The sequence below is a fragment of the Dicentrarchus labrax genome, unplaced genomic scaffold (assembly GCF_905237075.1).
Source record: "Dicentrarchus labrax unplaced genomic scaffold, dlabrax2021, whole genome shotgun sequence".
Classification (NCBI taxonomy): Eukaryota; Metazoa; Chordata; class Actinopteri; family Moronidae; genus Dicentrarchus; species Dicentrarchus labrax.
The window spans coordinates 30,074,489-30,098,913 of NW_026136711.1; the positions used below are offsets into that span (position 1 = coordinate 30,074,489).

Sequence of the window (24,425 nt, forward strand, 5' to 3'; positions counted from 1 at the left end):
AAACCTTCCTTCACCAGTTAGTGTAGCCAAAACAGTCGACTCACAGAGAATCTGAAATATTCTCTGACATGTTCAGGATTTTACACACATACTTTGTTTTTAGAGACACACGTCAGTCACTGCAGAGTTTGTCCTATTTACACACAAAGACAAAACCTTATGACCATGTTATCAAGAGAAACAAAAGACACTTTTATCTGTAATACAATACTAACAGAGCTCCACACACACACACTGAACTGCTACTTTTTCTTTAATGAAATTACATTGATTTTATGTTCTTGACTAAAGATTGTTGCATAATGTGAGTTTAAACTTTTAAGTAGTATTTTGTGCATGTTTTAGAAGAAGATATTTTCACTCACAAACATTCCTTTATTGTGGACTGAACAGATATAGCTGACATCAAATTATAGATCCACCCCTGTAGAAAAGGCAAAAACCTTGTGGCAGTCAAGTATTTTGGCAGAACATTACACAGTGCTGTGAGATAATGTGTCAGGTGTTTTCCACTATGCTAACACTAAGAGACTGACTACAGAACAGAGACAGACAGTTTTATCTGTGTTAACTTTAAGACATGATCTGTGTCTCGTGAAACTTCTCCTAAATGTGGTTGGTTTTCATTAAATTTGTGTTTTACACAGAGTTTGCCGGATTTTGCAGTTTTGACGAGTGGATTTTGAGTTCTGGTGCAGAAATAGGCTCATCCCTCAGAGAAAACAGTTTGTCCTGAACATTTAAAAACTCTGTGCTGGTGGAGGTGTGCTGAGGCTCGGTTTCAAGGTTTCTGGTTTTCTGAACTCAACATTTGACTATTCTCAAGCCATAGTTTGAGTTGTGTAAAGTTAGAAGTCACTGGTAGACATGGACTAATAGCTTAACTGCGTTGTGTGAAATACCTTTTAATTATTTTCTGGCCTCATCAAGCTGACGCAGCAAGAATAAAAGACAGACAGACTGCTTGTACATCACATACGTCCAAGAATGCCAAATATCTGAATGACATTTTAATGGACCCAGTCACATTGTTCACATTTTGACTGAGGTGAAGGAACGCAGTAATGTTGAGCGTTCAGCTGAGCATTAAACACGCAGAGGCAGCAGCCGAGGAAACTAAAACTGGAATATATCAGTAAATCTAACATGTGACGGTGAAACTTAAAGTCAAATGACACATATTTATCTGTCAAATTCTTGAACAGCAACAGTAACAAAATCCTAATTTTATTTCAAACTGATCAGATTTCTGGTGGAAATTATTTCAGATAAAATCTGCCCCCGAAAAGATCTTTTGAAATCTACATGAATCACTGATTCCATGAAGAACCAATAGTGAGCGGAGAGTTTGGCCAAAACTCACTGTTGTTTTAGTTTCTTTAAAACTTTAGAACTTTTACAATTCAACCTTTTGTTTCACTTTTAAATTATCAACAAGACGAAGCAACAAGTACTACAAACTAAACAACAAAATAAGTAGTTTGTTCATTCCCTCTAGAGCAAAGTGTTTTCTCATCGGACTCCCCGATCAGTCGGACGATTTTGTTTGTCTGTGCCTTCCAACACTGTTATAAAGCACTGCTAAATAAATCCATTTTATGAAGTGACAACTCTTTAGTTAAGGTTTGCTTAAATTATGGATATCATAGTTTGGGAAACTAGTCTGCCACTAGGGGAAATAATAACAAAAGATAAAGTTTGATGATGTTGTGAAGCAGAGTGGGATAATGGGAGTTATCACCACCACTGCCGTCACTGCATTCAGCATCTCCCGGTTAGGATTCCTTCAGTGTTCATCGTTCAGAAGGTTTCTACTGGTTCTAGGTTTCTATCTGCAGAGGTCTCCTCCTCTCTAAAACAAACAGACCCGCTGATTAAAAACCATTAAAAACACTAAATAAAACAGTTTCACCTTAAAATCAGGGTTTCTCAGACGCTGTTTGGTAAAGGATGTCTCAGAGGGGCTGATCCAGACGTCGGATGACTAAAGTCCTTCACCCATCTTAAAATATATAGTGAATAAAAAATCTATTTATTACACATGCACAGAGAGGATATGATGCCAATGACAGGTGACCAGCGAAACGCATCGTTAGCTGGTCACGCTTAAAAGAAACCAACAATGACTTTGAAATGACTCCTGTGTTAATGTCTGATGTTTTCTTGACTCGGCTGTAAAAATGATTCAATATATTCTGTATTATGTAAAATACTGGATTTTATTCCTCAGTCAGTCTCTCTGTCTGTGAGTCTCTAACCACCAGCTGTGCTCTGCTCATTAACCTGTTAACCAGCTTCCACATGGCTCCTGTTAAATCACACACACACACACACACACACACACACACACACACACACACACACACACACACACACACACACACACACACACACACACACAGTGGCACGTGTTAAACTGAAAGACAAGAGACTAAAGAGCAGAGACAGTTTTATCTGTTTAACTTTCAGACAGGAGAGCATCATCAGTGTCACGTGAAACTTTTCCTAAATGTAACCTCTGAGGTTTTCATTAACTTTATATTTTACACAGAGTTTGTTGGATTTTAAACTTTTACTGGATTTTGAGTTTATTTCTGGCTCATCCCTCAGAGAAAACAGTTTGTCATGAACATTTAAAACTCTCTGCTGGTGGAGGTGTTCTGAGGCTCCGTTTTGAGGTTTCTGGTTTTCAGGTTGATGCGGTTCCAGTCCAACTCTGGCCCTGGTCCACCAGACCCACATGAGTCTCATTAGCAGCAGCTGATCAGAGCAGCAGCAGCAGGGGAACATGTGAGGTGTGTAAGTGGTCATGAGACTTGATGTTGAGTTTCAATTAAAGCTAAACCGACTGACGAGCTGCTGCTTGTTAAACCGCCACGTCTCAGCTCTGATTGTCTGAACCCCGCTTTGAGTCTAAGTCTGGTTAAAAAGGTTCAAGGAGACAAATTTTACTCATTTGCTGATTTTTTAAAAATCTTTTAATTTAAATAAGAAGAAACGCCCTAAACATTAATCGACATTAAGCCTCATTATACATAAATACATACATACATACTTATACCACTAGTTCATTTAATTGAACATGGGATATTATAGATAGTTGGACAAGTTGACTTATTCTTAAAGCCACCTAATACATTGAAAGCAAGCTAGGCTATTATTGATAACCTGCTAATTATTCGAGCAGGTAATGAAAGAGGGTAATTAAGAATGTTATGAGATATTCATTTATTACCTGAACAATCGAGTTTTTACCTGCTGGTAAAATTCTACAATGTAAGATGCAGTCGAGGGTCACCTCTGCTGATGGATGAACCCCAAGATTGCAATAATAGCACGAATGCTGATATCATTAGTGAATTAGTGAATTAGATCACCATCGTGCATGAATGAATAATAGCCTAGTTTAACATATTATCAATGATTATGAAGACACAGTAAGATAGAAATACATGATAAAAAATGTGACTTGGTCTCAATTTGGTTTCTTCTGCACAACAAGTTCATATTGTGGCAGTAAAGAACGCTGTAGCATCTATGCAAATGTAAATATCTGTCATTCTTTATCCATCCATTCAGCTAAAGTCTTATAGTATGAGTGACCACGTGTGGGGTGTGTGTGTGTGGGTGTGTGTGGGTGGGTGGGTCCGTCAGGGACATTTCAGACTAAAGACCATTTAATTGGGACTGGCTTGTCCAATTGGGGACAAAAGCTGTGACCCCAATTAGGGTTAGGTTGAGGTTATGGTTAAGCAAGTAGTGGTTAGGGTAACTGCAGGAAATAAATGTAAAAGAGTAGACCTAAGTAAGTGTGTGTGTGTGTGTGTGTGTGTGTGTGTGTGTGTGTGTGTGTGTGTGTGTGTGTGTGTGTGTGTGTGTGAGTCTCAGGATCAGAGTTAGTTAACACTGAAGTAAAATCACGTTACTGTCAGCGGGGCGTGTTGCAAAACTAAACTTGCACAACCCAAAAGAAAAAAAAATCTCAGGAATCCACACACACACATTTCTACACTGCAGCCTCATTGGCTGCTGCTGATGAATGGACGAGTTGTTGACCAATCAGGAGCATGTGACCAGTAAATATTTAGGCCGATCAGCATCAGCTGGCTGCACTCTGAATGTCCCTCCATCACACACACACACACACACACACACACACACTTATACACACACATACTCACACACAGTTGGTGACAGAGGCTGCTTACAGAAACACACACACACACACACACATCAGTCTGCTTTATATTTATCATTGTCATCATCGGCCGTCTGTCCACCGTCCATCATGCACAGCAAAGAACAAATCAGGTAAGAAAACCTTTTTTTGTCTGTTTTATATCTTTTTTAAAACAAATGTATGTTTTGTTGTCGTGTGTCTATTTTAAAACTAATAGTAACATATTTAAACAAGACTGGGCATTTTAGTGGAAAGGTGAAATAAATTATTCTCTTAAACAACATTGAAGTTTGGAGAAAATGGGAATAACGACACTGATATTCTGCAGAATCTATAAAATATGGTATAACGTGTTTCATAATTAGAGTACGCTACCAAACTGAGGTGTACAGTAAGGAAATGAAAAGGTGCTTCGGGAAAATCCCTTATGACTCAGGTGGAGGTGTTATTGACAACATATAAAATATATGAAGAGAAAAGAGGTACAAATCTTGGAATAATGAGGGACTTGACACTTCTCCTTTCCTCTAAATGTCTATTTATTTTAGTATTCATAGTGGATTCATACAACAAAATGACACTGTAAAACATGGGCAGTACTAGTTAAGTTTCAGTGGCCCTGAATGTCCCCCATTCTGTATTCTGACTGAAGTTTCTTTAAATGATATCCTTCCTCAGTGTTACTTAACACAGAAACACAGTAGTCACACAGACAATGTAATGATCTCATAAGTTTATGTTATGACCACCAGTTTCAATGATTTCAACTATTTCTCAGAAACCATGGTGGGAAATCATAACGGTAGCGAAATCAAAAATAAAATGATTTTGCCCTAGAAATGAAAAGAGCAGTGAGTTAAGCTGCAGATTGTACTGATCGTTTGTGCTGATTAATGAGAATTGTGTATTTTGTAACTTTTGCTAACCAGCTGTTGCCTGAAGCTTCGTAGTTAATGAGCAAGTATAAGAGAGGAATCAGTAATGAGAAAGAATACAAACAACAATATCGGTGTGTTTGTATCCTGCATTTGATCCTAATACTTCATCATCGCTGTCCGTTTTGACAACATTTTGCTCAGCAGCCTCAGTACAGTGACATGTAAACATGGCAGCATCATGGAGTCCAGCAGGACAACAACCCGAGCAGTTACAGCCTAACTCACACTTTAATCTGATTATGTAAACCAAACTGAATGTTAAGGTTTGTAAAGTCCATTACACACTGCAGAGCTATACCTCCTGATTCAACTTAGACCTCTTTGCCTTATAAAGTTACAAAGTGTGAGGACAGAAAAGAAAAGACTGAGATTCTGACATGAAAACATCCCAAAATATTTACACTTTAGCATATAAATTAAATATTAAAGGAGCCCTATATGTAATATTTTATTTTAAGCATCATCACTTTTTATTGTTGAATACAAGCTGCCCTAAGAAGTGTAAAATGTTCTACTTTTCTCTTTATTTTCTATGTAACTTTTTACAACGATGTTTAGCAAATGGGAAAGGACCTGTGCAGTTATCAGCTGCTCTAACAGTAGAGGCAAACTTTACATTATAAAGTCTGAGATCATACACAACATACTACATAGACTCCCTAGGCATGCAGAGGACCAAGATGTTCACATGCCAGGCGATTCATTAATTAATGTTGAATACCTATGGAAAAACATGAATTCATATGTATTAATTTCTTAACTAATATAACTGGTCAATAGTATTACACAGACATCACTTGAACTGAGGCAGATTGTTGGTTTGTTTCTTCTCTATTTCTGGCAAATGTCTCACTAACATGTAAGATTTTAATTATGTTAAGATCACCATCCATATAAGGCACCTTCTTCAGTAACTGGGGGCCACTAACTAACATCATCAGTCGACTTGCCACCGTAATAATGGCAGCGCCTCTAGATGACGGAACACAAACCAATCTGCAAAGCTTGTGAAATATAGTGTGATTTTGTGGTTTTAGCTGTAGTACATTCATCCAGAGTTCGAGGCTGATCTGGCTGGTAAATTGTCTCGTTTGCAGTTTGCTGGTCCAGTCATCATAACGTTATTCGGTGTGGCTGAGTTGCAGCCACACCAGCTAACTTGATCCATAATAACGTCACTAATTTATGTATGATGACAAACTGTGTGATCAGTTATGATCTGAATGAGCGGGACAAAGCAAAGGTGGAATAACCAAGAATAATTGACCTGGTCCAGAATGTGATGGACCTGAACAGACCCAGCAATATATGTTTCCTCCACTTCACACTTCATGTTCTTAAACTGCAACAGAAATTATTTTGATACTGATCTGACTGCCTGAATAATTTCCTCCTGTCTTTTCTTCTTCTTGTTTGCAGTCATGACGAATACCAGAAGACAGCTGATTGGCTGATGTCTCAAACGAAGCACCGCCCCCAGGTGGCGATAATCTGCGGGTCCGGACTGGGCATGCTCGCTGACACCCTCAAGTGTCAAGACTCCTTCGCTTATTCTGACATACCGGGCTTCCCACAGAGCACAGGTACTCTAAATATATTGTTTTATTTTATTAATTAACCAGTCAATGTTTTCTTCAGAGTTCTGTCAGGGCTTGCTATGCATGTTTTAAATTCATGATAAAGACATTTAGTATTTCTAGAAATCCATCCAACCAGATTGTTGGTCAGTGTGGCAATTATTCATCAATCCCCAACACACTGAACTTCAAACAACTGATCTGGAAGAAATTTATCCCGATTTAAAATTAGGCAAGAGAGAGCAAAACGAGGTTAAATCTGGCTTAATCCTTACAATGTCTGCACAGTATTACAGGTACAATTAAAATATGAATAACTGAAGATGAACTATTAAAGAAAAGGAAGAAAAACCAAGATTGTCTGATTACAACATGCATGAACAGTGACTGACATGTCTAGCGTAGCTTAGCACAAAGAACGGAAACAAGGGGAAACTGCTAGCACACCTCCCCCACTGTTATGGTAATGTTACATGTACTTAACAAAATCCAAACGTGTGGTATGACCAAAAAAATTACTCTGGTTATGAAGCGGAGCGCATCTTTTTTCACACTGTTATTAAAGTTACTATCATTGGCTGGCTACTCAGCTATCTAACTTTAGCCTCTGACCCTGACTCTGTGCGTGTGTGTGTGTGTGTGTGTGTGTGTGTGTGTGTGTGTGTGTTGCAGTGCAGGGTCATGCAGGTCGGCTGGTTTTCGGGGAGCTGAAGGGGAAGACGTGTGTGTGCATGCAGGGTCGCTTCCACATGTATGAAGGACACTCACTCTGCAAGGTACATGCACACAAACTCACACAAACCTTAAAGGAACAGTTCAACATTTTAGAAAATTCCACGTATTTTCCTTTTATTCAAGACTTAAATGTATGTATGTGTTTATTTTATTTTATTACATTTTTATATTGTAAATAAGGTCTCTGCCTTAATGTATTTCCGAGTTAAAATAAAGGTTGAATGAATGTATAGTAAATATGAAGTTACCGCCATCAGCCATCTATAGACAATGAACAAGGGGGACCAGCCTGTCTCTGTAATAAACAGCACATTGGAGTTTTTTACTCTTAGTTGGTATATTTTGGACAGAGGTTACGTTCCAAACTAATCCTTGACCAGGACCAAGTTGCCAGGCAAGCAGCAAGACACTTTTACACTCAATTAAAACAATTAAATAAGAAAAACAGCATATTAATGAATGAAATTTGAGATGCATTATGGAAACAAGATAACAAAATAAGATAAGATAACATAAGATAATATAACATAAGATAACATAAGATAATAGAATATAAGATAAGATAAGTTAAGATCAGATAAGATAAGATCAGATAAGATAAGAAGCCTTTATTGATCCCCAGAGGGTAAATTCAGGTGTTGCAGCAGCAGGACAGACTCACACTGTGTGAGCTGGCTAAAGCAACTCAGTCACGCAACCTTGGTGTAACACAAATATGACTGTAATCAGCAGTGTGAGAACCTAAACCTGTAACATGACCTGTGTGTGTGAGAGAGAGAGAGAGAGTGTGTGTGTGTGTGTGTGTGTGTGTGTGTGTGTGTGTGTGTGTGTGTGTGTGTGTGTGTGTGTGTTTCTGAATCCAGCTCAGGTCATGCATGGGTTCGGTCACATGCAGCCTTTTAGCAGTCTGTTGAATGCTGCTATTGTTTCCCTCTATATCACACACACACACACACACACACACACACAGTCACACACACACACACACACACACACACACACACACACACACACAGTCTTGTGTGTCTAAGAATACCTGACTGTCCTCTAGTTGGCACTCTATAGAGACTCCTGAACAACAAAACTGCACTACACACTGAACTAACACAATCTATTATACAGACACATCAGAAGATTCTTCAAAAGGTTCTACCTGGAAGGCTGCACTCAGGGCAAAAAGACAAAAGTTAACAGTTTTTATAGTAAAATCACAAGATAGAGATTGTGGGACTTCCTGCGTCACATGAAGAACAACAAATCTTTACAGAAAGATTCTCATGTTTGAGAGACAAATGATTACCAACCTGTCTGTCTGTCTGTCTGTCTGTCTGTCTGTCTGTTTAGACAACGTTTCCAGTCCGAGTCTTCAAGCTGTTGGGGGTGGAGACTCTGATTGTGACAAATGCTGCTGGCTCATTGGCCGACGGCCTCCAGCCCGGTGACATCATGATCATCAAAGACCACGTCAACTTCCCAGGACTGGTCGGTCTGAACCCGCTTTGTGGACCCAACGACGACAAGTAACTCAGATACCTGGCTATGCGTTGTTTGTGTTATTGTTTATTGTTGTTTCATGTTTATGATGAAGCTGTTTTTTGTTTGTCTCTTGTGTAACTATTTATTACACTGTTGCTAGTTATTGTGATCATAGTGTAATATTGTTTGTTAACTCAGTCGTCATAGTTACGAAGTATTAAGGTTTGATGCTTTCTTGTATTTTTGTTCATGGTTTTGTGTCAGTTTGTTGATCACGTTATTTATTGTTGTTTATTACTTGTTTACAGGTTCGGGCCTCGTTTCCCCGCCATGTCAGGTTGCTATGACAAAGGCCTGCGTTCCATAGCGATGGAGATCACCAAGCAGCTGGGCGTGGCCAACCTCGTGCAGGAGGGCGTGTACGCAATGGTGGGTGGGCCAAACTTTGAAAGCATCGCTGAGGCCAGACTGTTGCATCGACTCGGGGTGGACGCTGTCGGTAAGAGACACACACACACACACACACACACAAACACACACACAGAAACCAGAGTTATCAGATAAATGTAGTTGAGTATAAAATCCAATATTTCCCTCTGAAATGTAGTGGGGTAGAAATATAAAGTACCTTTAAATACTTAAGTACAGTACTTGAGTAAATGTACTTATTCACAGTACTATCTGCAGCAGTATTAGCAGTACTGTTGTGAACTGTCTCAGTAACTTCAGGTGTCGTGTGTTTACAGGTATGAGTACGGCTCCTGAGGTCGTCGTGGCAACTCACTGCGGTCTGAGAGTCTTTGGCCTCTCTCTGATCACCAACAAGGTAAACACACCCATCAATACAGCAATGTATTGATGGATCTTGATCAAATGAACCTGCTGGGGTCAGCTTTGTAGATGATTGATTGATTAAGTGATTGATTTACTGTGACAGGTGGTGAAGAGTTATGAGGACTCAGAAAGCGTGAACCATGAAGGCGTCCTGGAGGTCGGCCGCCTGCGCTCTCACACTGTGCAGCAGCTGGTGACTGAACTGATCAGCAGGATGGAGATCAATAACAACAACACTAATAATGCTGTTTGAACACACACACACACACACACACACACACACACACACACACACACACTGTGTACATATCTGATTGTTGTATTTACAACATTTTTAAGAGCTTTCTCCTATTTTCTATCATCCTTCATGTTTTTTTTTTACCTTTGTTGTAGCAAAAACTTTATTTATATCAACATGGTGCCTAATAAATCTCTATCATGGTACATTTGAATGTAAGTATTCATTTATAATATTTTATGTTAATCCTACAGATTAATATAATGATGACCACTGTGGTTGATGGTGCTTTAATATATGAGACTTAAAGATATGAGACAAAGATTCTTCTCTTGTACATTGTTCCTGTTGAATTATGGGATTTTATTTTGTAAAAAAAAAAAATCACTGACCTGCTGATCCGCATTAATCTGATTAAAACATGCTCACAAACCTCTTACTTCCTGTTTCCTGTTTGTGTTGATCAATCAAGTGTTGTCGTCAGAGCAGATGTGTGTTCAGGCGCAGTTCCTCTAATGTCCACTAGATGCTGCTGTGATAAGAACTTGTGATAAGAATTAAATACAGTTTTGCTCCTCTGGTCATAATAAAGCCATAACTGAAACGTGAATATAGATGAAGGAAAGCAGTAAACAGTATTTTGTTTTTGAAATGCGTGAAATGGCAAATGCAAAACTAAATTGAAAAACCACAACTGGCCAAGGCCGCTGCTGGAACAACTCCTCCAGGAGATCGCTGCTGTGACACGCTCTGCCCTATTCCTCCCTCCCTTCCCACACGGACACCTGTTGATAGTCGACTCTGTTTAGGACCTGATCAGGGACGTCTCCATGGCAACCTGCTGTGTTATCGCGATGACACCATGTGAACTGAGGCACTGATTGAGAGGCTAGATGAAGAGACTCTCCAGGCTTATGTGCACAAACGCACCCATCGACACTTACACATGCGCATATGCAACACCCCATGAATCTTGGATGAGCTCCATAGAATGTATTCAGTAACTGGATTTCCTGTGTCTATGGTCAGGAAGAATGAAACTTTTCTCATCACTGACAATTAGTTCAATTCTGATCTCTTGTGGGTGTGGGTGTGGCCCAGATCAGTGAACATGATGTTGTCTTGTTTTTGGTTTAGAGGACAGAGTAACTGGATCTTCCCTGGAAAAGGCAAACAATTGTGGTTACAATTAACTGTATACTATACTGGATAGTATAATAAAACAGACTGTACATGATCTACTAAAGCAGTGGATTTATTGTGAAGTTACTCTTTAAGGTTCCTACTTGAAGATGGTTTCCTGTCTTCCAGAGACAGAATATTTCATTGAAATGATGACCAGTTCAGTGACATCCAGCCTTTTGACAATTCTGATTGGTTCAGGAAATTCAAACAGAATGTTTTCTTTCAACTCTTTTAGAATAACAGACGGTTTAACCATTTGATTTCCTTCAAACTACAGGATCCCAGCAGGAGAGGCAGGTAAGTTAAACATACAAATTAATACATGCTCGAAGAAGAATCTTTTACAATGACAGGTAATTGTATCACTGTGACTATTAAGCCTCTTTACACCTGGTATTAAACAGGTTACACGTTATCTGGATAATAATAATTACGTTTACATCTGGTTCTCATTGAGAGTGGTTCTCCAGAGAAAAACCTGCACAAGAGGAATTTGAGGTGGTGGCAAATCAGCCCCAGACTCCTAAAAAAAAGAGGTTTTCGAGTTTGTTAAGTTATAAACTAAACTGAAACGCTGTCTTTGACAAATTCGTTATTTTTTGTCCCCTCTTGTGAATGTCTTTGTATGAAACATTTTGTTTTTCTTATTATTATTATTTTGGATACATTATATGCCTCATTAACAGAACATCATAGATATAGCATATAGATGATTGCAATGCACAACATCTCACACACAGTTATTTCTTACAGATTATCATTACTTTCATTTTTATGCAGTTCTGTGGAAAAACGCATTATTTGGCACTTTCATGGCATAGAATAGACATAAAATCAATTTAGCATGTTTCTTCTCACATGCTCGCTCTGTACATTTGAACAACCTATATTTTATGTTATCCCTATCCATGGTAACTTAAAATTTGAGGTTCAGACTCCATCTTCTGAGGGAGATTGGGTGATACAATCAAAAGCTCCAGAACAGATACTAAATGGACCTTGTGGTAACATAATTTTCTAGTAAGTTTAGTTGAGAAGCAGAACCCATTGCTGCCCCCTGTTCGGCTATCAGTGTGATGATGACCCAGACGTTGACCACTGAACTCTTCTTCGTGTCCCTGGTTGTTCTGCTGCTGGTGCTGCTGGTTCTACTGGTTCTCTACTGGATCCTCAGACACAGCAAAAGCAGGTAAGAACCCACAGCTACCTCATACAGACATCAGCTTATAAAAGCAGCATTAAAGTTAATTTTAAAGTCATTTTATTCACATTGGGTCCTAATTTTTCAGAAACCTTACAGAGCTGAAGGTCTCAGCAGGACGACCCCCTCGTATCCTGACCATCAGAACAGATCCAGATCATGCCAACCAGCTGCTGGACCGTCTGCTAGACAGAGTCTTTCTCCAGGTGGAACCTGGACCACCATCTGGAGATGAACTTGAAGAAGAACCCGTAGCTGAACCTGGAGAGGAACTTGAAGAAGAACGTGGGTCAGACCCAGAGGATTCAACAGCAGCTTCTCTTCCCAGGAGAGGTAGTAGATGTTCTTGAAGCTGAAGCACCAACAAAATTGTCAAATTAGGTTTAAAGTTGTAAGTTGAAAGAAATTAAAGTGTGTGTCAGTTTAACAGGAAATACTGAAATTAATTTTTAAATCTATTAAAGTTGCCCTTTTAGACTTATTTCCAGCTTAGTCTGAGGCTCCTCTAGAGTAGCTTTGCATGATTCACTCTTTAAAAACATCCTTTTTATCTTATACTGGCCCTTCACACAGCCCCTCAGTTCATCCTGTCGTATGTTTATTAGATAGTTTGGCCTCATTTAATATCAATATGTAATGTTATAACATGATATATTTAATCATTATTATAATAATATTATTCCCCATTAAAGTGAAAGGACTGAAAGGAGTTTAAGAGTCATTTGAAGCAAGCACTGAAAGAGAAACACTGAAAGAAATTGAAGCTTCAGATGGAGTAATTTTCGATGAAAACACTACGAGGACTAAAAGGGGTTGAAGAGCACTGTAAAAAGGGACTGAAAGGAGTTGAATGAGACTTTTTTTATCTACAGAGAAATCGGGTCCTCTATTGCGATTACGGTAGAAACATGGCGATTCATGTTGAACCGCCATGTTTCTACCGTAACCCAGAAACCAAACACTCGCTCTAGATGGGGGCGTTTGGCATTTTTTGCAAGTTTTGCAGCTACTGTAGTTTCTCCTACTCGCTTGGAAGGCTGAGCTGTATTCACATCTGAACCTCTTTAGATGCCACTAAATCCCACACACAGGTCTTTTAATTTATGGAAGGAGTCAGAGTTGTCAGTAAATATAGAGGCACGCTGAATATTTTCAAGTTTCAAAGTATGAAAAAGTAGTTGAAGGACATGAAGTCCAGATGGATAACAAAGTGTGAGAGAACAAGAACAAATGACAAAACTCTTTTTTCTCTGTTTTCTCTGATTCAATTCAATTTTATTTGTATAGCGCCAATTCATAACAGAAGTTATCTCAGGACACTTTTCAAATAGAGCAGGTCTAGACCAAACTTGTTAAAAGGATTTATGTGGATTATGTGTTGATTTTGAGCTGCAGAAATTAAACTGGCTTGACTTTTATATTTTCTTGCCATCTGCTTGATGTAGATTTGTTTCTCTCCTGCAGTTGTGAACGCTTTTCATGACAAAGTGTGGAACCGGTTCATTGCTGCAAGTCTTCCTCCAGGTGAGAATAAAGTTTTCAAAAGCCTGTATGGTGTATTTACATAAATCCAAGATAGGTGCATACAGAAATAGCAACAGTAGCCTGTAATATTAGGCTGTGTATTTGATTTAAAATGATTTCTTTATTACAGCATTTAATTCACATCAGTTATTTTGGTCTAATTAATTTTGCATTGATGTCCTCCACTCCAGTCACTCGTCCTCCCTCTCCTCCACCTTCCCCTCCTGCCATCAATCAGGATCAAACCGACAACCTCGACCCTCAGCGAACGGATGCAACCCAGCATGCCTCTCTCTCCTCTCAAGGTGCCTCTCACAGTTCCTACTGGGAGGAGAAGCAAAATGATGAGTCACAATTCTAGAGAGAAATAAAGGAACCAAACGCACTGACTGGCCAAACTTACCGCCAAACTTAAAATATTGTGTCATATTTTATCAAGTTATGGTGATTTTCATAGTTAACCTGTTAGTCATGTTGTGATAGTGTTCATCTGAATTTTATTTTATTCTCGGGTCAATGACACAATCGGTGATTTCACAAACAGAAATACAACTGAAGAGCCTGAAAAATAATCGTTTGTCAACTGATGAGTACATGAATGGTACACATAGAAGCATGTGCACATAATGTATGTAGCAGTAATAAAAATGATTCAACTGAACTGTTGCAGCAGTGTAGTGATACATACCTCCATTGACCATGTGGGGGCAGCAGCAGTCAATATTCCACATAATACACCTACTGATACAGTAGGTCTACTACATGTACACAGTTGTGCTAGAGGAAACATATGGCCTAAAGTTGTTCGATGTCCTACATGAGCCACAGTCTTTACATATATTTTTGAATATAAATATATCAGAAATTTTATCATCATAATTTGCGTACACTGATTCTGTTGGTCTGTTCTGTACATGCGACATCTAATGCAGACATGCATTAGATGCTGTTCTGGCTAGAGGGGTCCCTCCACTGTGGCTCTTCCTGAGGTTTATTTTGAATTTTTTTTCTGGTTTGTGGGTGTTTTTCCTTACCAGAATCGAAGGTCTAAGGACAGAGTGCAGATCGTAAAGCCCACTCAGGGAAATTGACATTTGAGATTATGTTACATTACATTAGATTATGTAAATACAATCTTGACTTGACTCGAGAGGGAGTGATGAAGCTGCTGATGGAGCTCCAAGCGGCTGGTTGGACTGATAAAGAGGTGGATGACCAGTGATTGGCTTCTGTGCTGGTAACTGAACGCCTCACTGGATTGGATGGGGATCTGGGAGGAAACTCCTCTGAAATTTTAAACTTTTAAACTGAGGGGGTGGATAAAATCTAAACATCTGTGATGTGTTGAGTTTCAGAAAGAGCACTCACTGTGACAAAGAGGAAGTGGTGTGTTTTTCTCTTTAATCGCATTTTCCATGTCAGCCCATTCACTTTACACTGCGGAAACCCATCTCTGCCAGAAGAAAAGTAGCTTATAAAAAGTTAAGATTGATAAATATATATATATATTCTAGAATAAATCCAGATTCTGAGGTAAAATTCATATGTTGACTGACTCATGATGTGGACTCTTATTTCTACCTTAGAAATTAGAGATATGAGTAGGCCTATAGTGCTTCCATAGTAAGTATGTCACTTCCATAAAATTGGAGGATTAACATAAAACAATTGGTCAAAATCTGTGTAGCAGAGGCCAAGACATTCTGACTTTTAGTCCCTAGCATGGGTCAAGCTCAATGGACCCTCCAAGCATAGTAAACTCCAACATGGTTTAAACTTTTAACCTTGCCTTAAACCACCAGTGTGTAGGATTCAATGGCATCTAGCTGTGTAGTTGCAGATTGTAACTCCCTTGCCTCACCCTCCGCTTCCCAGCATGAAGGACAACCTACGGCTGACTCCATAGAAGAGGACCAGCTCCCTCTATAACGACACAGCTAGCTAGTTAGTAAACTTGACTGCGTTGCACCAGCTATGTTCTTTCCTAAGTGAGGGTGTGAAGTCAACACTGAAGGCTTAGTTTGTAACTACATCAGCTTCTAAAATTGGTTGCACCACAATTACCTTTGGACATAACCTAACTAGTTTGGACATAAAGGCAAGTGGCCAGTTAACAATCAAGATAGAGTTCCACCATCATGGTTACCGTGCAAATTAACTTTCTGGCGACACATTGTAGTAAGTATATTAACAAGTTAGATATCTACTTGATTACTGTGTCACAAAAATGGTTGCAATTTATAAAAAAAATATGCTGTGTGGCTTAGTAACTTAGTAATAGTTTATATTATAACTAGGTTAAGTTTAAACTTACACACAACCTGGTTCTTCTTTACTGGGTTAGTCTTTTTCAGTAATATTTCACCAGCCTACTAGTTAGTAAACTGGTGCTTTATAGGCTAGTTAACTGATCTCTTAGTAGTAAACGGGTAACTTTGGTAACTGGTATTTTTAAAAATTTGTCCTTCATCAGCCAACTCTGAAATCCTCACTGTAGCTCTTTAAACACATTCTATAGAATGAACATTTCTTGTCATATAGCTTCAAGTTAGTAAATTGACACACCTTTTAAAGCTTTTATCCAGTGTGTTTTCTGTATTTTGGAAGTTTATGTTGATGACTATAAAGTCCACCTTTAATCTGAATTAAATCAATTGTATTATATAATATTTTTGTACATATCAACTCATCCTGACTGAACAGTTTCATGCACCCAAACTTTGTCTTTTGGGTCCAACAGGAAGTGACCAAAATGTTTCCTAAACCAACTCAACCTCCACACTGATAAAACACCGCACACACACACACACACGCACGCACACACACGCACGCACACACACACACTCACACATACTCACACACACACTCACAGACACACACACATACACACACACACTCTCTCCCTCCTCAGTTATCTGTTTCTCCTCTGCTGTCACTCTGATACACACACACACAGAGGGAGGTAGATAAGTCTGTGATTCCACTGCTGAATTTTTAACGCTGTTGTGGAACTTTTTTTTTTCTTCCTGGCGGGTTACTGTGGCACCGGGGTACTGTTACACCGACAGAGACAGAGAGAGAGAGACACAGAGACAGGGTACAGTTCTGTTCGGTTGTTTACTGAGGCTGGACGGAAACAAGACTGTTCATGGGGTGTGCGGTAAGTTACTCTATCTACTGAATGTTATTTTCTGCTGATGGTTTTATTTCTTTGAGTTTTCAGCTGTGCCTTACAAAGAAACTTTATGTTTTCACACATTATTCTCTGGCTTGTGAAACATCCAAAAGCTAATTTACATTATATCAGTGATGTGATTTTCAGATGTTTTACATGTGAAAATAACATTTTCACAATTAATAGCACATGTGAAACATACTTTATGCTTGTTAACTTTACATATGTGTACATCTGTTTTTAGACATTTTACATGCAATAACAATCACGTGATGTAGGAAGATGTGGTTTTCCAGACATTTTATTTGTCATTTGTTGATCTCACTTTGCTCCTCTTTTCAACTTGTCATATACTGTGTGGCATTGTACATGAGAGACCTGTGACCTTTGACCTCCTGCAATGTCTGGTGCTTGTAGTTCTGCTGTAGATGAATAACCAGAAATTTTATAAAGGATTTTGTAAGACTTTTTTAAGCTGTTACTGTTAATAACTATCTAGTACGCTATCTATAGCGCCAAAGACAGGAGCTCTGACCTGGCCAGACTGGACCTTACCCTCAGTCACTGTCGTACTTGGCACCTTTAGATACTTGAATTATTTATTGTAGGAAGTTTGTTTGTGTGCCAGGGCTCTCTTATGCATGCTAAAGGTCTTCATGGGTACATTTGGTTTCTAGTAACCACAATTCCTCCTGGGACTCAAGTTGGGCGGCTGATAAATCCTTTTTATATTCATATTCTAATATTTCTTTTTTCCTTTTTGAGTTAGTAAGTTACATTTCAACCGATTTTGGTTCACGCCTCTATTGTTCATTGTAGGAAACCTATAACAGAGTGTTTTGAATGTATGCAATAATGTGCAAACTAGCATAAAATCACAGTGTACTGTTTAGTCCAAGTAACCTCAGTGTCATCATACATGTAAAGAGATGTAGTCTGTCAGGAAATATCTGTAATAAATTCCTCTGGCTTTTCTATCATCAGTCTCTCTCAACTATTTGATCTTAACTCTACATTGTGACCACCTTGTATGGTCCCTTGTTTTACTAAGTTATAGAGTAACTCTCAATTTCTGTTCAGACTTAGGTACGTTTGAACTTAAACATAGCTGGTGCCACAGCAAGCTGTCTGTCATTTGGCAGAGCCGGGATTTCTGAATTGAAGTCGTCTTTTACTCCACACACCTAAAGTAGTTCACTCTGCTCCAGGACACACACACCTATTAAGAAAGTAGAAAATTAATAAAATAAAAGATATCTTAGGTTGCTCTTTAAAGCAGCAACGATTAGCTAAATTTTTTATTCTGGTGGCTCCTGTGGACCACCTCGAAAAACTATATACGAATAGCCAGTCTTCTCGCTGATGGTCTTGTGTGCTTATATAGGTCATATTAAAGATTTGCAACTGTTTCATAACCAGTTAAAAACTCCTTGCAGTAGGTTTAAAGGCCAGTTACACAAAAACAAAACACACAAGAGTCTACAGACTACATCTCAATATAAACAATCATAATAAATATTTTCTACCCTGCTATTCCCATCCTTTGTCCTAACGTCCCTGTAGGATCAAAGAGTAGAGTTAGAGAACTCAAAATGACAAAATAAACCTTTCCTCTAGTCTTCTAACTAATTCCGTCGATGCCACAATCCAACTGGACGCAAGTGACGCACGTTTTAAGCCTAAAACCAGGCAGAAAATCAGCAGAGCACAACCCCTTTCTCCAATGCAATTCATTTGACTCATTCTTATTTATTTAAACTTCATTTAAACAAGAGATCTCTTGAGATACTGAATCTCTTTTGTAAAACAGACTTGGCTAAAATGGTTACATATAGCACAATGTTGCACCTTTGGCATAAAAACCCTGTGAGCTAAGAGTGTGTTTAATCACCCTCTCTGGTTGAAACTTTCCAGTCTGTTGCACCTCTGATGTCAGAGTGTACTGACACACCCTGAAGTGTACATCTACATCACTGCAGCAAGGTGAGAAGTTAAAGTACTGGAGGTTGGCAGAAGTTAGTTTTGCTTGTAAAAGGTTGGTGACCGCTGTCTTAGGATATGGACAGAAAACAAACCTGCTCTCTACGCCACACCAAAGTAACATTGTGTTTGGACCTTTTGACCTTTCAAGAATCTTAAAGACCATAGTGAACCAGACTTTATTCTGAAACCTGAATTGTCCTGTCTCCTACCTCAGACCCGTCCTGTCCTGATGCCGTTTCCATAACAACATGACCCTCAACACGCAGAGAGAGAAGGAACCCCTGCGGCGGCGAGGCAGCACGCCAATTCCTCCCACCCACTTCTACCAGCACCCATCCTGGACTCGAGACCCTGGGCTCCCAAGTAGCACCAAGCACAATCCCGAGCAGCCCCAGCGCAGTCACCCACCTCTGGGACAGTCGGCGTCCTACCACCCTGGAGACAAGTCACTCCACTACCGTGCCCAGTGGAGTTCAGACTCGGAGGACGACTCGCAGAGCGACTCGGACTGTATTTACAGGGTGGTCTTGCTAGGTGACCATAGTGTCGGAAAGACCAGCCTCGCTGGGATATTTGCCGGGATCACAGAGAAAGATGAACAACCTGGAGGTGGGATGTTACATTTAGTCTGATTAGTTTAACTGAATGTTCTCACTTTAAAGGTTTCATATGTAAGATTCTGAAGCATTTTAGATATTATTTTCATGTATCAATCACTTGAGTGAACGGGTTGTAACGTAACTTAAAAATGAGACCTTCCCCAACTTTCTGGATTGCCTGTGGACTGAATATGTTTGTATGTAGGGATGCAGGTTGGATTTTCTTCAAAAATTAAAAGGATGTGACGTTTATGTGCACTGCAGACAGCCTTCTCTCTCTGTACAGTGTCAATACTGTGCAACACAAGCTAACGTAGCAAAATACTGTCAGCTAGCTTCATCCAGACGTCCGGGGGCTGATCTGGCTGGCTCACCGATTACTTTTCTAGTATTCAGTCAATGGTACATCACTTTAGGCCCATGCACAGGATGATGCTCGCATCTACAGACTGTGTACAGAGTGCGAGTGCGAGCAACAGAACACTGATTGCAGTTCACTTAACAACCACTGGTGTCAGAATTAACAACGGTTTTCTGAAGTTACAAATAGAACCTTTAAACAAATATATATGCACTAAAATTCATTATTAGTTTAACACACTCGGGGGGGGGTTGTTACAGCCTTACTTGGTCTGGTAGCTTGTTGTGGCTTAAGTTAGTAAACCTTTAATGGATGCTGCTGACAGCAGTCAGTTTATCAATTTATACAACGAGTCACAACTGATCTTCTTTGCAGTTGTTAGTTTACTGTCAACAACTTTACAAATGTCTTTTATAATGGTGGTTTATGGGGAAAATGCTTTCTGGGCTGCAGGAGATTTCTTTAGCTGCAGGACAAACTGGGAGGTGATGAGATGTATTTAAGGAAAGGTTTGATGTTTTCTTGCCAAGAGTTTGTTTTACCGCCAGCAGCCGGCAAATTTACTTCAAAGATGGAAACAGCGAGCCTGGCTCTGTCGAAAGGTAACAAAACCCACCTTCCAGCACCTCTAAAGCTCACTAATTATCACATATCCCACGTAGCTTCCTGCCATCCCTTCTGGTTGCTGTGCATCAGGTACCAACCAAGAAGTAGTGGAGTTCATAACCACCTCAATAAAACTGATGGAAATTTGTTTTTACACTTAGTTTTTTTTATGAATTAAACAAACAAGATATATGGAAATTAGTGAGCTCTAGAAGTGCTGGTAGGTGGATTCATGTTTAGTGTACAAACATGAGTGTGATATTAATCATGTCTTTTAACTTAGCACATGCATAGTTCCCAAAGTTTCAAACTTTTCCTTTAAGAGTCATGAACATTAGTGATTTTCCACATTAAGATCACTTTACTGGTCATGGTTAGTGCTACTCAGCCTGTGACCTCTGCTGCACAGATTTTCCAACACCTTTATGGAAGTAACAGAAGGAATTATGGGAGTTTCCCCTTCAAAGATTTCTACCTTGTTTTATTGTTGTGTTTTAGCTTTCATACTCCATCTCAGTCCTCCTCAGTGCGCAGTTTCTGTCTCGGTCTTTGTTCCGACATCACAACCTTGACTGACCCGACATCATTGATCAGCTCTTGTCACGTGTTGATTGGCCTGAGGCCATGATTGACAACCTGTATTGATCCGTGATAGTCTGACATGGTGTGAGGGGGCAGAGCCTGCCTGCTGTTTTTAGGTCTACTGAGCTGAATCTCTGGTTACACTTTTTTGCTTTATTTCATTGCTCTTGTTGTTGTTGTATGCTCAGAGCCCTGATACTGTAGTGTGTTGTCCCCGTTGTTTACTAGGTTGTTTTCCTCTTTATGATCACAGATATAATTTGTTATTGGTCCTCCATGCTGTTTATTGTTTTTAGCCATGCTCGGGTCATGAGTCTAAGGATGAAAATGCTTGCCCACTTTGGTCCAGAATGAAATATCTTGACAACTACTCGATAGATTGCCATGAAATGGTGTCAAATTTGTAGATGTAATAACTCTGATTGATCCCCTGCACCATTATCAGCTTCTAATGTGTCCAATACTTTGGTTTATGGCCAAATACCTGCAAAACTACTCCCATCACCCACAGTGTGTGTTCTGGTAAGTGTCAGCATTCTAACATGCTAAACTGGGTGATTAACATTGTAAATATTATACCTGCTAAACGTCGGCATGTAAGCATTTAGCTCAAAGTGTCACAGGGCTGATTCAGAGTCTTTTTGTTTATTGTACATGTTTGTTTTTTTTGTTACAGAGGACACATATGAGCGAACACTGACAGTAGATGGAGAGGAAACCACACTCATCGTCATGGATACCTGGGAGAACGACAAACTGGTGTGTGTGTGTGTGTGTGTGTGTGTGTGTGTGTGTGTGTGTGTGTGTGTGTGTGTGTGTGTTGATGAAGTTGTGGAGCATTCAATATCTGTTTTGAAGCAGAGGATTATGGGTACATGGCATCCTGCAAAGGGACCTAATGTGGCTGATTTTAAGCTGTGCGGACAGTTTGGCTGCTGTGGGTTTTATGTTCAGATCCACGTAAGATAACAACAATGTCATCACACTTAAAGGTCCAGTGTGTAACATTTAGGAGGATCTGTTGGCAGAAATAGAATATAATATTCATAGATAGGTTTTCATTAGGGTATAATCACCCGAATATAGGAATTGTTATGTTTTTGTTATCTTAGAATGAGCTGTTTTTATCTACAGAGGCCACGATGTGCCTTCCATGGAGTTCACCATGTTGAACCGGCACGTTTCTACAGTAGCCCAGAACAGACAAACCAAACACTGGCTGGAGATTGGCGTCATTTGGCATTTTTTACAAGTTTCTCTGACACACCTCACAGCCTGTCCTCATTCCCAGGTCATCAAATACAGACCGCTAGATGCCACTAAATCCTACACACTGGACCTTTAATGCTTTAATTAATTTAGTTAGTGTCCTAAAATACCAAGTAATTTGTTGTGATAAGTATTATTATATTACAATGCCACTTACCAGGTGAACTTTACTTTATGCAAAGTAACATTTTACACAATACTCTCTTGAAAACCTGTAATCTGAGTGTATGAAAGTGTTATTACAAAAAGTGAGAGTTCGGATGACGCATGCTGTTTCTTTGCATAAAAGTTAATTATTTATAAATGGGTGAGTGTTGGGTTTCCATACAGTTGGATCGACCGTTGACAAAGAGTTCACTTTACTTTGTGAATAAGGCAAACTTCCCGTTACGCCATCACAATAAATTAGAATCATAAATATACCAACTTTCATTTAAAAACTCCAAATAGTTCTCTTGTGATCAAAAACGTTGCTCTGAAGCTCAATTCTGAAGCTGTTCCCTAAATAGTTTTGCAATTAATGTGGCAACTTCTGATTAACCTTTATCAATTTCAGGCTTAAATTGACAACTTCCAGTTAGCCCCGCCCAGATACAGTTTAAGCACCACCCACATCTGGTTTAAGCCCCGCCCATTCTGATACAGATACAGATAATGTTGTTGGTTGAACAGATACAGATAATGTTGTTGGTTGAACAGATACAGATACAGATACAGATACAGAAAGGACTAAAGGAAGTTGAGGAAGAATATGATGTTTCTTTCTCTTCTTCTCCGTGTCCATGTCTCTCTACCTGTCAGGAGGGGGAGGACAGCTCCTCTCAGGACGACTGTCTGAAGGTTGGGAGTGCTTACGTCATCGTTTACTCCGTAACCGACCGCTCCAGCTTCGACTCTGCCTCGGAGCTCCGGATCACGCTGCGACGTGCCCGCCAGGCCGAAAATCTTCCCATCATCCTAGTAGGGAACAAGAGTGACCTTGTCCGGTCCAGAGAAGTTGCTGTCGAAGGTGGGGGTCAAAGGTCACAGAGGGTACATACACATGTCGACATACAACAAGTTGTTAATTAGTAACAGTTGGCTGATGCTATTATTTATTCTCTTCCTGTATGTGTCTTTTTTTCCCAGAGGGCCGAGCGTGTGCGGTGGTGTTTGACTGTAAGTTCATCGAGACGTCGGCGTCTTTGCAGCACAATGTCACCGAGCTGTTTGAGGGCGTGGTCCGACAAATCCGCCTCCGTCGGGACGGCAGCGAGGCAGTGGAGCGCCGACGCTCCATCTACAAACGCAAAGAGAGCATTACCCAGAAGGCTCGGCGCTTCCTGGACCGACTGGTAGCACGCAACAACCAGCGCATGGCGGTCAAAGTGCGGTCCAAGAGCTGCCACGACCTCGCCGTCCTCTGAAGACACGTGTCCTCCACGACCGTCCGGTTGGACTTTATTTGACTTGTTGAAGTGCTCTCTGGTTGCAATATCGTGGACGATGTCGTCCGAGTGATTGACGACAGAAACGATCAGCAGCGAACGGAGTCAGCGGACAGTTACGTACGTCGCTGTGATCACTGTGACCAACTCATTTTCCTCTGTGACCATTTGGTCTCAATTTTTTTGTGACTTTCCTCCAGATTACCTAAATATAAAACAACAGACTGACTGTAGAAGGATCATCACTGTAGGGGTTAAAGGTCGGATGAGTGTGTGTGTGTGTGTGTGTGTGTGTGTGTGTGAATAGGTGACTGTTCAGGATGTATTTTCCACTGTGTCCACTGTGCTGTTCTCCTGAGGTTTCTACTGTTTTCAGTTCAACACTGTGCAGAATAAAGTCTTAAAGGAACAGTCCTCTTAAACTCATGTTTTACAAACATCAAATACAGATGACCACCAATAGGATTTAATATTGATTGAATTTCAATTTGTTTTAAACATTTTTTATTTATTTTTCGTTTTTATTTGCAACTGA

The 24,425-nt window shown here is 39.8% G+C and overlaps 2 protein-coding genes across 4 annotated transcripts; both read left to right on the top strand.

Moving 5' to 3' along the window:
• Window positions 1-4,126: 4,126 nt before the first annotated feature.
• On the top strand, window positions 4,127-10,417 carry pnp4a (purine nucleoside phosphorylase 4a). Its single transcript, XM_051416031.1, has 7 exons — window positions 4,127-4,311; window positions 6,538-6,701; window positions 7,368-7,471; window positions 8,775-8,950; window positions 9,215-9,405; window positions 9,653-9,732; window positions 9,844-10,417. The coding sequence occupies exons 1-7, from the start codon at window positions 4,289-4,291 to the stop codon at window positions 9,991-9,993; spliced, it is 888 nt and encodes a 295-aa protein (XP_051271991.1). The 5' UTR covers window positions 4,127-4,288; the 3' UTR covers window positions 9,994-10,417.
• A 6,333-nt stretch (window positions 10,418-16,750) lies between these two features.
• On the top strand, window positions 16,751-24,299 carry rem1 (RAS (RAD and GEM)-like GTP-binding 1). 3 transcript variants are annotated; one of them, XM_051415998.1, is made up of 6 exons: window positions 16,753-17,048; window positions 18,978-19,046; window positions 19,261-19,655; window positions 21,871-21,953; window positions 23,265-23,472; window positions 23,592-24,299. In XM_051415998.1, the coding sequence occupies exons 3-6, from the start codon at window positions 19,295-19,297 to the stop codon at window positions 23,867-23,869; spliced, it is 930 nt and encodes a 309-aa protein (XP_051271958.1). In that variant the 5' UTR covers window positions 16,753-17,048; window positions 18,978-19,046; window positions 19,261-19,294; the 3' UTR covers window positions 23,870-24,299. The 3 variants fall into 3 exon arrangements, with proteins under 3 accessions (XP_051271959.1, XP_051271958.1, XP_051271957.1); XM_051415999.1 differs by lacking the exon at window positions 18,978-19,046 and having other exon boundaries at window positions 16,751-17,048; window positions 23,265-23,495; XM_051415997.1 differs by lacking the exon at window positions 18,978-19,046 and having other exon boundaries at window positions 16,754-17,048.
• The last annotated feature ends 126 nt before the right edge of the window (window positions 24,300-24,425 follow it).

Coding starts and splice junctions, on each gene's coding strand:
- pnp4a (XM_051416031.1), top strand. CDS start 4,289: ATGCACAGCAAAGAACAAATCAG. Junction 7,472..8,774: donor AAGGACACTCACTCTGCAAG/GTACATGCACAC, acceptor CTGTCTGTTTAG/ACAACGTTTCCAGTCCGAGT. Junction 8,951..9,214: donor TGTGGACCCAACGACGACAA/GTAACTCAGATA, acceptor ACTTGTTTACAG/GTTCGGGCCTCGTTTCCCCG.
- rem1 (XM_051415998.1), top strand. CDS start 19,295: ATGACCCTCAACACGCAGAGAGAGAAGGAACCCCTGCGGCGGCGAGGC. Junction 21,954..23,264: donor CCTGGGAGAACGACAAACTG/GTGTGTGTGTGT, acceptor TCTACCTGTCAG/GAGGGGGAGGACAGCTCCTC. Junction 23,473..23,591: donor CAGAGAAGTTGCTGTCGAAG/GTGGGGGTCAAA, acceptor TTTTTTTCCCAG/AGGGCCGAGCGTGTGCGGTG.